Raw genomic sequence first — 12,741 nt, 5'->3', positions numbered from 1 at the left:
GGTGGGAGGGCCACTGGGTCTCTCCTCGCAGCCCCCCCACCCCTACTGACCATCAGTTTTACCAGCAGTGCATGCACCTGGTGCTTCTTGTGTGGTTTGTGTGCGCTCTGCCGTGTCCTACCACAGCTGTGCTTGTCACAATGCTGGCAAGGCCACCAGGTCCTGGGTGTGTCCGCCTTGAGGGTTTGTAGCTATCTGGGTCTGAGATGGGCCTTCAATTTGGAGAGCCCTACTAGGTAGGTATGTGGCTCTGTAGAGGGCCAGTCTCAGGACTTCCTGAGCCGTGTGTGTGTGTGTGTGTGTGTGTGTGTGTGTGTGTGTGTCCGTCCGTCCACCACTCGTCACTGGGGGAGCAGCCTGCCTCAGCTGCCTGAGCTCTGGGCACAGCTTGCATCCCTGTCCCAAGGCCTATCCCCAGGTGGGAAGGGTGGAGTGCCCTGGTTTGGGTCCTGCAGTGTATACCAGCACTCCTTAGGAAATGGGCTATCTGCCCTGGGGTTGTTGGGAGTGGAAGATGGCACCTGCTGGCTGGTCCCCATTTAAGCTTGCTTCTAGGAAGCACTGAGGCCACTACCAAGACCCCTCACAGGAGAGGACAGACTGTTTTGCTGAGTCTGATCCCTCACCAAAGGGAGTTCCATAAAGCACATGGGAGCAGGACCCTGGTGAGCCCTAAAGGGTCGCTTCCTACATGGCTATGGGTGGATGGGAACCTGATGGAGTGTAGTCCTAGAGCGGGCAGTGAGGTTGCCGCAGACCTCCCAGGCAGCAGATGTCCATGTCGTGGGCCTGTGCTGTTTATCCCAGATGCCTACTCTCACACTAGGCACCAGCATGACTAGTAGATACCTCAAGGCCATTTCTTGAGTTCCTAATAATAGATTAGCATTCTGAGCAGCCACTGGACAGCCCTTCATTACACCCATTCAACTGTGTTGTCACCCCCAGCCCCCACTAACCCATGCTGGCAGGGTCCAGGTGCTGCCCAGCAGGAAGAAAAACCAAGCTGAAGATGGCCTGGTAGGATTGGCGTGATGAATGAAGAGGGGCAGCTGGAAGGAGGACTGGTCCTGCCCTGTTCCAGCCAGCTGGCGGGAGGGTTGAGGGTCCATGGGAGCTTTTCCTGCAGGCCCTTGGGGTTACCCTACCCCCATTGGTGGGATAGAGGAAGAGGGGTCCCTGGCATGTGACCCCAGAGCTCACCTGACCAGTAAGGTCTGAAGGGCACTGTGGGAGCTTTGAGGGATCCCTGGGCAGGTCTGGGGATGAAAAGGCACAGGACTCCCACATGAAGTCACATTGCTGTGAGCCAGAAGTGCCTGAGGTTGTTGGGCCATCTCTGCAGTCCCTGCTGAGGGCCTGGGGCTATTGGGCTGTCATGGAGACATGGGTGGTATCAGTGAGGCATCAGGGAAGCAGGTTGTCCTTCTCTAAGTGGGCCAGTCACTGGCCAGGCAGCTGGGGGCTGGGTGTGACTCCCAAACCTCTCCTGGGGGAGGACAACTATGGTTGAGCAGCCTACCCCAGCCCCCAAGATCTTGGGGACCCCACAATGGCTGTGACTACAGATATTAACCTCCCCCTGACTCCACAGAGTGTCTTCAGGGACATGGCCCAGGACAGATGACTGAGTTCTTGTTGGGTCTGGTGGGGGATGGGGGTCCACTTACGTGCTGGTCACAGGCTGGCCTGTAGGGGAACTGTGAGCCATTGAGAGGTACTGGGGGGCGTGTTCACCAGACCTGTGCAGAGTGGAGGGTCCTGGGGCACACAGGAGGAGGGAAGGGAGTCGAGGCTGGGTGGTCTCTGCCCTTCAGAAAGCTGCCAGAGAACCCTAACATCCAGCACCCACTAGTTCAGTGCCCAGGGCTGCATGTGGTGGCCTTTGTCTAAGTGGCTTCACCTGTGAGCTCCTCCAGGGGATAAGCCCTCAGGGAATGAGGAGTAAGGTGCTTAGCACTTGCTATCCCTGGTAGTTTCCCTGAATGTACACTGGGGTCCTTTGTGCTGGGACCACTGTCTCTCCTTGGATATGCCCCAGGCATCAGCACAGAGGAGGGTGGGGACTGGTGGTGGCAGGGCTTGAATATTGGGGGCGGGGCCTTTCATAAGCCCTGTCCTAACTGTGGCCACAGCAGGACCAGAATGGATCAGAAGGCCCTGGGGAGTGAGGGACGCCGTGCTTGGAGCAGGAGGAGGTTGGTGACTTACCTGCAGTCCTCAGCTGAGTGGACAGGGGAACCACTCAGGTCTGTGAGGGTGCCCTTGACCTTTCAGGAAGATTGGGATAGGAGATGAGCTCTTTTTTTTTTTTTTAAATATTTTTTTTAAAGAGAGAGAGAGAATTTTAATATTCTTTAGTTATCGGCAGACACAACATCTTTGTTTGTATGTGGTGCTGAGGATCGAACCCGGGCCGCACGCATGCCAGGCGAGCGCGCTACCGCTTGAGCCACATCCCCAGCCCGGAGATGAGCTCTTAGGTGCGCAGCAGGGCCAGGGTGCAGCCTGAAGACTGGGGCTATCCTGAGCTCTCACTGACCCTTCTCACAGGGAAGGTGATACCCAGCAGAAAGGGTGGGGAGGTTTCAGACTTAGGTGCTGAGTTCAGGGGCTTAGGAGTGCTGGGGGCCGTCCTGCTGGATCCTTTGTGGCCAGATAGGACCCAGCCCATAGCTGCCTCTCCTCCAGGCTACTGGTGCCAGGGTCTCCTTATGTTGCTTGCTCAGTACTGGCTTGGCACCCCAGAAGGGGATAAGGTCCGGGATGGGGCTGTGTGGCTAGCAGCCTTTCCACAGGCAGGGTCTTCCCTTGGGGGTGGAGGGATGTTGCTTGGTGGGGATACCCCTGAACACAAGCTGGGAGAGGTGTGCAGTGGGTGGTCTGCTGCTCAGCTGGATGGGGTTGGAGGGTCTGGGTCAGTCAGGGCTTGGAGGAGGACCCTGGCCCCACCATGGAAGCTGTGGGCTGTGCTGTCACCTGCCCTCTGCTCAGCACAAAGGATCCGGGGCCTCATCTGTGAGCAGTGCTTTCCTCTTCCCTAAGGCTGGAGTCAGTGTGCTGGTCAGGGCCTTCATCCCAGCCAGCCAGCATGGGTCTGTCAACCAGCCCTGGGGACAGGTCGCCTCAGCTCGTATGTCCCAGACCAGGTTGTTTTTGTGCCCTGGCCTTCTCAACTGTCAGCCCTCTGGGTACCCTGTCTGACTTTGGTTCCCAGGCCCTCCACATTCACACAGGCCTGACAGGTGCTGTCCCAGAAGCACCTGCTGCTGTTCTCGTTCACCTCCTAATGTCTCAGATACCCTTTCTGCTTTGAGGCTAGGCCTGGCAGAGACCCTCCATGTGTCCAGTGATCAGACAATATCCCCAGCCTGAGGACCCCCACAAGCAGCAGTCCATAGCCACCATAAGTTTGGGGTGAGGGGCAGCTGGGGGGTTCAAGGTCCTGTTGTCACTCAGTCCTCTAGCTGTGTGCATCCACTGTGGGTGTGAACACCAGGAGCAAGATGGGAAGGCCCCGAGTGCAGCCTCAGCTTTGGGTGGCAGCAGGGAACAGCATCCAAAGGTCACTGGCCTCTGGGCCCCCAGAAGGGTTTGTGGGACCTGTCCGCGTGGTTCACAGAGGCACGGAGGACAAATTCTGGCTGTGTGGTCAGTGGGGACTGACGGGTGGGTGGAGGTGAAGAGTCAAAGCTTCTCCTCCCACAGGCTGTGCACCATGAGCCCCCGAGCCCACCTCCACATCTGCCTCTGGCTGTGGCTGGGTACCACCTTGGCACATGGGCTGGGACAAGGTAAGGGGGTCCTGGGGACAGTCCCCACCCCTGCAGGACAAGTCCCCTGTGGCGGGCTCTTGGCTTCCTTCCAGCGAGTGTTCTCAGTTAAGAGGCAGTGACGGCAGAGCAGGCAGGCGGAGGGGACTCACTCAGCGTCTCACCTCAGCGTCACGATGGCCTGCAGTCTCCCCTGGCCTTGGGGTGCTTTTGTGTTTTCTGTTTCTCTTTTCATCCCCTCCTCTCTGTAGTTGTTCATTCTCTGTCACATTCCTGTTTTGCTTAGCTATGTCATGACTGCCTTTCAGCATGGTTTCCAGACAGCACACATCTTGATAAGGGGCCCCTGCCTCTCCTGCACTGTCCTCTGAGGTCTCTGGGTGGGGCAGGGACACCTCCACTTGGCCCTTGCCACCTGTCTGCTGTCAGCTTCTCAGTGTTGACCCCCTGGGGAACAGCATATGGGCCTGGGGAAGGTGTGTGCTGGAGGTGCCTCCCTGGGGAAAGTCCTGGCCCAGTGGGTTTTGGGAGGCGAGTTTCTGTCAACAGAACCACTGTAACTCAGTTCATGTGGGGACCTTGCTTCCCTGGCGGGGTGGAAGTGACCCTCTGTGGCAGTCCAGGCTCTACGAACTGCTGTTCTCATTCTTGGTGGCCCCTTGTCCCTGTCTGCATCTGCAGGTTCTGGGTCAACCTCAACATCTGGCCCCACTTCCCACCTGCCCACCATGGAGCCATGGGGCAACTCAAACCCAGGTCTGGTCTGGGGCCCTGCCGGTTTCTGGTTTCCCAGCCAGTACTCTCTGATGGGGAGGCACCTGGACTGACCTTAGCTCCTCCTGCTCAGAATAACCCAAAGAGATAAATCTTGGACAGGGACCGTGATTTCAGTTAGAAAGGAGCCAAGTTTGTCAGTTTGAGCCAAGTCACAAAGCAGTTCTACCAAGACAATGTGCTCAGGTGAAGGCAGGGACGTCACCCTGTCTAGGGCAGGTTCTCCCAGGGTGGAAGCTTGGGCAGACCCCAACATGTCAGAGGCAAAGTGGAGGAACAAAAGGCTCTTCATGGGCAAGAGTGGGGCTCTGCCCACAGCTGGTGCTTCAGAGCCCCCTCCTCATCCCCACACATCCTGCCTTTCAGCAGGAGGCTTCCCGGGCATCCAGGACCCTTTGGACCCATCTAGAGACCAGCTCAGCTGCTTCCTGTTCTGAATGGGTTATTGTGTCTGCTGGGTGTCCCCTGCCTGGCCCATGCACTCCAGTTCCCAGTGTGGCAGCCAGAAGAGGCCCATCTCTGTCCCCAGTTTCCAAAAATAGCTGTTCACTCCCTAGAGCCCAGAAGTTCCCTGGGAGGTCAGCTCCGGCCCACACTGCCCCTCTTGTTCCCACCAGTCATGGGCACCCCTCTTGCCCAGCAGGAGTCATTCTCTAGCATGGGGCTGAGGCTGCACGTGCGTGTGCATGCACAGACACACACCACTGTGCACACACGCAGCCATCATGTACACACACATCTGGGTGGGGACTCGGCACCCAGAGTGCCCCCAAGGAATGAGTCAACCTGGTAGTGACCTTGACAACTCTAGGGAGTCTGCAGGCACAGCTGCGTCTCCTGAGACTGATTGGCAACTGGGAAACCCCAGGCTGCCACAATGCTCTGGGGGCTGGCACCTCTGTCACCAAGCGGTTACTGCCCTCCTTGGCACAACCTCAGGGGTCAGAGGCACCCCAGGGCAGGATTTTATTTCCTCTCACAGAAGCTGCCAGTGCAGCCCTGTTGCTGAGGACCACAGGAGGGCTGGTTCTCAGCCCCCAGGCAGGCAAGTCCCTGTGAGCTCCCCAGGGGACAAGGCCTCAGATGCCCAGGGTACACCGTGTCCCTCCAGAGCCCCCAAGATGGGACAGTGCCCCTCAGATCTCAAGGCAGGTCCTCCTCACTCTCCTCACAGCTGGGCGCAGTGGAGGAGGAGGTTGGCTGGGCACCGGTGTCAGTCCTGACCTCCCCCTCCTGTCTCCGCAGTGAGCGGCCACCTAAGGCTAACTGTGCTGCCTGAGGACCGGCTGCAAATGAAGTGGAGAGAGTCAGTGGGGAGTGGCCTGGGCTACCTGGTGCAGGTGAAGCCCATGGCAGGTAAGGGGTCTGTACCTCTCTCCTCCTTGATTCCTTCCCTGTGTTGGGGTGTCAGCATGGTGGTCACTGTCTCGTGCAGGCCAGCAGCTCCCCTCCATTCCTGAGCCTCACCCCTGTATGGTGGGCCATGACCCCCAATGCAGTCCCTATGGTTTCTGTGTTCTTTTCCTCTCTCCCTTGAGGACACGTACACGTCTCTGTCCCATCTGCATCCTTGGCACACAGCACACAGAAGGTGCTCAGAATACACATACTGAGCAAGGACTATTTCCTCAAAATGAGCCTCGGGGCCTTTAGGGGCTTTCAGAATGGCCTGGACTCTGCGTGCCAACAAGTATGTGGGCTGAATAAGGGCAGAGTGCCTGGCCCAAGTGTCCACTCTAGTGATAGAGCTGGGACCACGATGATGCCTAAAGGGCCAGTGCAGGCTCAGACCACAGGATACCCAGCCCAACAACCCTTAGGTCAGTGTTCTTCATCCTCATTCTATATTGCTGAGTTGATTTGCAGATATCTTGCTTAAGGGTTTTTTTTTTCAGTATTAGGGATTGAATTTAGGGGTGTTCTACCACTGAGCTGCAACCCTATCCCTTTTAATTTTTTATTTTGAAACAAGGTCTTACTAAGTTACTGAGGCTAGCCTGGAACTTGGATCCACCGGCTTCAGCTGCTGGGATGAGTGTACCACCGTGCCCAGCTTGCAGCTACATTTTGATATGTAAAATTGTCATTATTCAATTTAAGATATCTACTAATTTTTATTGTGACGATTTTATTTGACCCATAAGGTACTTACAAGTAAATTTCTTGGTTTTAAAACAGGAGGGATTTTTCTACCTACATTTTGTTCTGAATTTATTTCTTAATTGTGTGTGGTTAGACATGCTTGATGTGATTTTAATGTGTTGGAAGGTACCATGTTCTATGGCCCCCGTATGGTCAATTTTGGTTAATGTCCCATTTGACTTTGAAAGTACATGCAGTTTGCAGTTGCTGGGTAACACTTTCCAGTGCTCACATTAAGCCCATCTATTTATTTCATGTTTCAAGCTCCTTGTGTCATTACTGATTCTGTGTCCATTTATCTGGTTTGTCAGTGAGAAGCGTTCTGCGTCTCCACTGTGGCTGTGGACATGTCCCCCACAGGTCTTGTTTCACATGCAGAGGCCTGGTCTGGTGCAACATGACCAGGACCCACACGTCTCCTGGCAGACAGGACCTGTCCACTGTGGAGGGCCCTTATGGAGCTGTGTTCCACCCTCTTCCTGCTTTTGTCTGTCAGTCTGCTGCAGCAGGTAGCGTTCACATTAAGGACCCTTTCTAGTTCTTTCACTCTTGACCTCTCATCCAAGTGGCCTATGCAGGGCGGTATCTTCATCCAGTGCAACAATTTTTGCCTCTTAATTGGTAACATTTAACCATAAATGTTTAGTGAAATTATTGATTTGAGTTTAAATCTACCATCTTCCTATTTGTTTCCTTTTGGTTATTCTCATTGTTGATTTTACTCTCCTTTCTTGACTTCTGAGCTGATATTTTCATGGAAAAATCTGAACACACTCATAAGCAAGTGTAGCACAATGAAGCCCCTATTCTGAGACTCAGCTTCCAGTTAGCAACATGCAGCCACTGTCACTTCACTTCGGCCCTCAACTCCCTCCATACACTGGTATCTTAAAGTAAATCCTAGATGTCATGTAATTTTGTCTCTCAAAATTTCAGTATGTCCTGTAAAAGAACAGGCTTGAAAACAGCCCACTGCCCTTCAAATGACCCCACTGTATTACTGCTTCAGAACTGTTAAACATTTAGTTTGTTTAAATTTTCTAACCTTTACAGTTGACTTGTCTAAATTGGGACCCCTAAGAATCCACACATCTTGTTGGGCTCCTACATCTCAAGTAACTTCTCATCTGCACAGTTCACCTCTTGCTCTTTCCTTGACACTTATTTGTAGAAGAAACAAGATGCGGGGTTCTTGTTCTGCAGAGGCGTCCCTGTGATGCTGTCTCCTGTGGCCTGGAAGTTGGTCCCTAGATTACAGTCTGAGAACATTTGCTGACAAGAGTCTTTGGCGGTAGTGCTGGGCCACCAACAATGGCTGCTGACTGTGTGTGTGTGAAGTTAAGATTAGTCAATAGGGGTGGGACGTGGACAGGTGTCCCCTCAGCCTAGAAGTCACCTGTTAATTTACCCTGCTGGTGGCCACCTGGGAAACCCCAGCCATTATGTCCACTGCAGCTGTGGCCTTTCTCCAGGGGTGTGAGAGGCTCAGAGCAGCACTCCCATGCACCCTCCACACCCCGTAGCTCTGTACCTATGTCAAATCTCAGGCATCCCAGTTGTAGGCTGTTGCACACTGCTGCTGGTGGGCTTGTGTCCAGTCCCTTTCTGCTGTGACAGCCTATGTAGGCAATGGGAGCTTATGTGGCTCATGGCCCTGGAGGTTGGGAGCCCAAGAACATGGTGTGGTCATCTGGAGGGCCTGGCGCTACCATGACATGGTGGAGGGGACAAGAATGAAAGGAAACATTACTGGTTAAATCTTCCCACTTATCAGGAAACCACTTCCACAAAATAGGCAGTGCCCTGTGACACTTACCATGGCAATCAAATGTCACATGAGGTTAAGGACACTGGACCATCACAGGTCAAGGGTGTGCATTCCTGGGTTTAAGTCATTTTCTGCACTGAGTAACTGTGGCAGTCCCTGTTGCCTTAGATCCCCCTCTGCAAGATGGGCGTGGTGAGGTTGTGAGGCCCCCACGATTTGATCCCCCTGAAGTGCTTGGGCTGGGGCCAGGAACACAGCAAGTGCTCAATAAAGGCTAGTGGCTGACAGCGGGAACCTGCCCCCTTTGTTTCTGCATACCCCCACACCTCATGCCACCGTGACACTCAGCCAAGAGTGAGCCTGGTGTCCTCATGTCCTCACTGCGTCCCTCCCCAGGTGTGTGTGGCCCCCTTCTCCTCCTCCCGTCCTGGCACTGGGGCCAGAGGCTCTGTGCGCTTCTGCAGGCTGGATGCCATCTCCCAGCCTGCCCTGGCCATGAGTTCTGGCTCTGCCCTCTGAGGGGGGACAGGGTCCTCTTGGGTCCCGCCTTTGTTTTCCATGTTTGATTGCAGCTGTCCTCAGAAGAGGGGCCTCAGAGCAGGGCATATGACATTCGTCCCAGGACGGCTTCCTCAGGTTCTCTCCACTGCCACAGAGGGCTTCACACCAGAGGAAGTCCCTCCTGTCACACCCACACCTTCCTCTCTCCCCTGGCCTCCAGGGAGGAACTGGGGGGCGGCCTCGAGGCTTCTTGTCCCACGTGCACACAGGTGTGCATTTGCACATGCATATAAGCACACACATGCACACCCACCTTGGTGGTCTCAACGGCTCTCCTACTCCCACTGCAGGGGACTCAGAGCAGGAAGTGATGTTGACTACCAGGATCCCCAAGGCCACTGTGGGGGGCCTGAGCCCCTCCAAGGGCTACACCTTGCAGATCTTCAAGCTCACTGGCTCTGGGCCTGTCCTGCTGGTACGGAGGGAGTTTGTGAGTAAGTCCACTGTCCTGCCCTGGATCCCAGTCTGGGGTGGACATGGATGCCAGGGTTCTGGGCTGAGAGGTGAGACCTGGGTTGGTACCCTGGCTCACTCCATGAGGTGCCTCTGGGTCTTGATTCCTGCTCCTGATGTCTCTGCCCAGCCCCGGGGTCAGAGGGTGGTTTGTGGAGCCCACAGTGTGCTCTCCTGGGAAGAGTGTGTGTGCAGGCCCTCAGCTCTCAGCCTCAAGGGTGGTGTCCTGACAGCCCCTCATCTCTCTGCAGTTGAAGACCTGAAGAGTAACTCCCTGGGCAAGAGCAGCCAGAGGCCACCAGGGGCAGCTCTGGAGCCCACCCCTTCCCACAGGGGAGCCCCAGATCCTGAGCAGGCCTCTGACTCCAGAGTCACCTTCACCCCAAGCCAAGACCCTCCCATTCTCGGTGTGTCAAAGTGGAGTGAGAGTGAGCTGCTGGAGAGGAAGGGAGCAACCTGGGGCATCTCCTGTTTCTCACCATGTAGCCAGGAAGTTCTTCCCTATGTCTGACAGAGCACTCTCCAGCTTTAACTTTAGCTTGTCTGTCGTGCTCCTAGCTTCTCTCAAACCCAGGCACTGGGGGCAGAGGTAGCGGATCCCTTGGGAGCCCCCTGGTCTGGGAGGTGAAGGTGGCAGCTGACTCTCCACCCCCAGGAAGACCCAGTGTAGGTCAGCAGCAGCTTGAGCAACACTGGTCCTGGGGCCCTATGGCGCAGGATCCTGCTCAACAGCCCCCAGACCTGGAGAGGCAGAGCCTCTCTGTGGCCCCGGCCAGAAGGAGAGAGAAGCTAGGTAAGTGGGTGCTCTGTGGCATGGTGCAGGGCCGGATGGTAGGGTTGCCTCCAGGCTTGACCTGTGGATGGGTTCCTCAGAGGGAGGGGCTGCCCCTGCCCCTGGGCTTGGAGCTGAGGGAAGGGCTCTGTCACCCTTGGCACCACCCCTCTCAAGGGAGTTCTTGTGTCCAGGGCCCTGTGCCTCCACTGTGTGTTCCAGTGACTTGGGGCCTGTCGGACTACACCCCACCCACCAGGGCCCTAAGGGCGGGGTTGGGCCTCCCGCTTCAGACTGAGGTCTGATCCCCAGGGGTGGAGCACATCAACTACGCTGGGGGCCTCGTCCCTGGAGTCTGCCTGACTCGGGGGCCCAGCCTGCCTGGCATGGTCCCTGCACAACTGTCAGGGAAACCACACAGGGGTTCCTTGTCTCCATGGAGCTGTGGGGCCTCCGGACAAGCCCCAGCTGGCCTCCTCTGGGCAGCAGCAGCACTGCCTCATTCTCAGGTGGCTGTGCCTGAGCTGACTGTGGACTGACCCCCTCACCCCTCAGCAACCCATGGGCATCTGGGCCTGGGCAGATGCAGACATCTCGGCTGCAGGGAGGAGGCTGCGTGGACACTAGTGGAGGGCAGACGCAGCCCCCAGAGCTAAGGCGACAGTCAGCTCTCCTTCTGGAGGGTTCAGAGGGGCTGAGAGCACTGACCAGCGTGTCCATGGGATTTTCTGTTCAGCAGTCCTCCAAGCCCTTGTCCCCTCAAGACCCAGCCAACCTCAGGGAAGGTGGTTCTGGGGTCTGCAGCCAGACCAAGAGCAGCTCAGGGCCCTCACCCAGCATCTCACCCCCTCCTGCCCCAGCTGGCCCTGAGTTCCGCTGCACTCCCCCCACACCCACTGACATGGTCTTCCTGGTGGACGGGTCCTGGAGTATTGGCCGTGGCCACTTCCAGCACGTCAAGAACTTCCTGGCCAGTGTCATCTCACCCTTTGAGATTGGGCCCGATAAAGTCCAAGTAGGTGGGTACTAGCCTTCAGCCTGCCCCGGGGTCAGCCCTCACAAGGCCTTTCCAGTTGAGGGAAGCCCTAGCCTTCCAGGTTTGCCCACAGCCAGGCAGAGGCTCCCTGCTGGCTGAAGTCCGAGGTCTGTGCGGGTCACGCCGCCCACTCCCTGTGCCAAGCCCCCTGCTCCAACTGGGGCTGCTAACCTCGTCTGCGGGATAGGCTGCCCCCAGCAGGCCAATCTGGGCCCTGCAAAACTGTATCCCCGGGGGACCCCAGGAGGCTGTGTGCAGAGCCGGCAACCTCAGGATGGGTCCTGGCCTGCATGGTCTGACCCCAAACAGCCCAACAGTCCCCTCCCTGCAGGCCTGACTCAATACAGTGGAGACCCCCAGACCGAGTGGGACCTGAACTCCTTCCGCAGCAGTGGGGAGGTGCTGGCAGCCGTGCATGGCCTCCGCTACAAGGGAGGGAACACGTTCACAGGTACCACCTGGCCCCACGTCTGCTGGGTGGACCCTGAACCCTTGCTTGCCCTGTTGGTCCACCTCACACCCTGAAAACTTGTGAGAAGCTGGGGAAACACCTTCATGAAGGGCAGAAGCACTCTTGTTTGTCTTTGGCAAAAACGTGGGCCTCTCTCCCACATCTTGCTGAGAGTGAGTGGCCCCTCTGACCTCACAGTCACTGCGGCACCCCTGCATGTGTCTAGCTGGACTTGGGCGCTGCCGTGCTGACCGTGAATGCCCTCCTGAAGAAGAGGAGCCTCCTGCTCCTGGGTGCCTCAGCCTGGTGGGGTTAGACTGCTGGGGCGGGGCATGAACTGAGAGCCTAGGAACAGCCAAGGCCAAGAGGCACCCGAGAGCCACTGACAGCCGGCAGCACCTGCCGTTTATTCCTACTGCTCCCAAGGCCTTGCCCTGACCCATGTGCTGGGGCAGAACCTGAAACCTTCAGCTGGTCTCCGTCCAGAGGCAGCCAAAGTGGTGATTCTCGTGACGGATGGCAAGTCCCAGGATGATGTGCACACCGCTGCCCGCGTCCTCAAGGACCTGGACGTTGACGTCTTCGCTGTGGGTGAGCCCTGTGCAGCCTGGGCTAGAGTTCTCTCGTAGCTAGAAGGCTCTGGAGAGCAGATGAGTCTGCACCCTGGCTTCACCCTCGTGGCTGTGGAACCGGGTGGGCCTGGCCTCGGGGCCTCAGCTTCCACTGCTGTGGTGCCCAGGCAGTAAATCCCTGCTCTGGGGTGTGCACTGGAGCCAGCACCTGCACACTTGGGCACTGCCAGCATCCTACTAGGTTTTGTGCCGTGTTCACTGAGCAGCCTGCAAGCCCATCCTTCACCTGGCCAGCACCTCTGTGCCTGGCGACCCACACACCTCCTGACCTGGCTGCCACCAGGAGGGTCATGCCTCTGCACTCCCTGATACTCAACCCTGTCCTATGGGGAAGAAACTGTAGACTTGGGGGTCCTCCTGGGAACCCCTAGTCTCTCAC

At 56.7% G+C, this 12,741-nt stretch overlaps 1 protein-coding gene across 2 annotated transcripts in view; it reads left to right on the top strand.

Annotated features, from left to right (window-relative positions):
• Positions 1 to 2,132: 2,132 nt before the first annotated feature.
• COL20A1 (collagen type XX alpha 1 chain) overlaps positions 2,133 to 12,741 on the top strand; it is a 31,045-nt gene continuing 20,436 nt past the window's right edge. The window contains exons 1-9 of one of the 2 annotated variants that reach the window (XR_014021437.1): positions 2,133 to 2,249; positions 3,709 to 3,794; positions 5,793 to 5,903; positions 9,309 to 9,452; positions 9,723 to 9,878; positions 10,127 to 10,264; positions 11,104 to 11,262; positions 11,611 to 11,730; positions 12,127 to 12,321. Coding sequence is in view for 1 of the 2 variants with exons in the window: in XM_081289827.1 (XP_081145953.1) it covers positions 2,146 to 2,249; positions 3,709 to 3,794; positions 5,793 to 5,903; positions 9,309 to 9,452; positions 9,723 to 9,878; positions 10,127 to 10,264; positions 11,104 to 11,262; positions 11,611 to 11,730; positions 12,157 to 12,321 (1,183 nt within the window). In the remaining variant the exon portion in view is untranslated. The remainder of the gene's footprint in view (positions 2,250 to 3,708; positions 3,795 to 5,792; positions 5,904 to 9,308; positions 9,453 to 9,722; positions 9,879 to 10,126; positions 10,265 to 11,103; positions 11,263 to 11,610; positions 11,731 to 12,126; positions 12,322 to 12,741) is intronic. The other variant, XM_081289827.1, reaches the window with a different exon arrangement.

This window comes from Spermophilus citellus (genome assembly GCF_964194105.1).
Source record: "Spermophilus citellus genome assembly, chromosome: 4".
NCBI classification, from domain to species: Eukaryota; Metazoa; Chordata; class Mammalia; order Rodentia; family Sciuridae; genus Spermophilus; species Spermophilus citellus.
The sequence above is the reverse complement of the archived record's forward strand: the minus strand, read 5'-3'. Positions and strand labels throughout refer to the sequence as shown.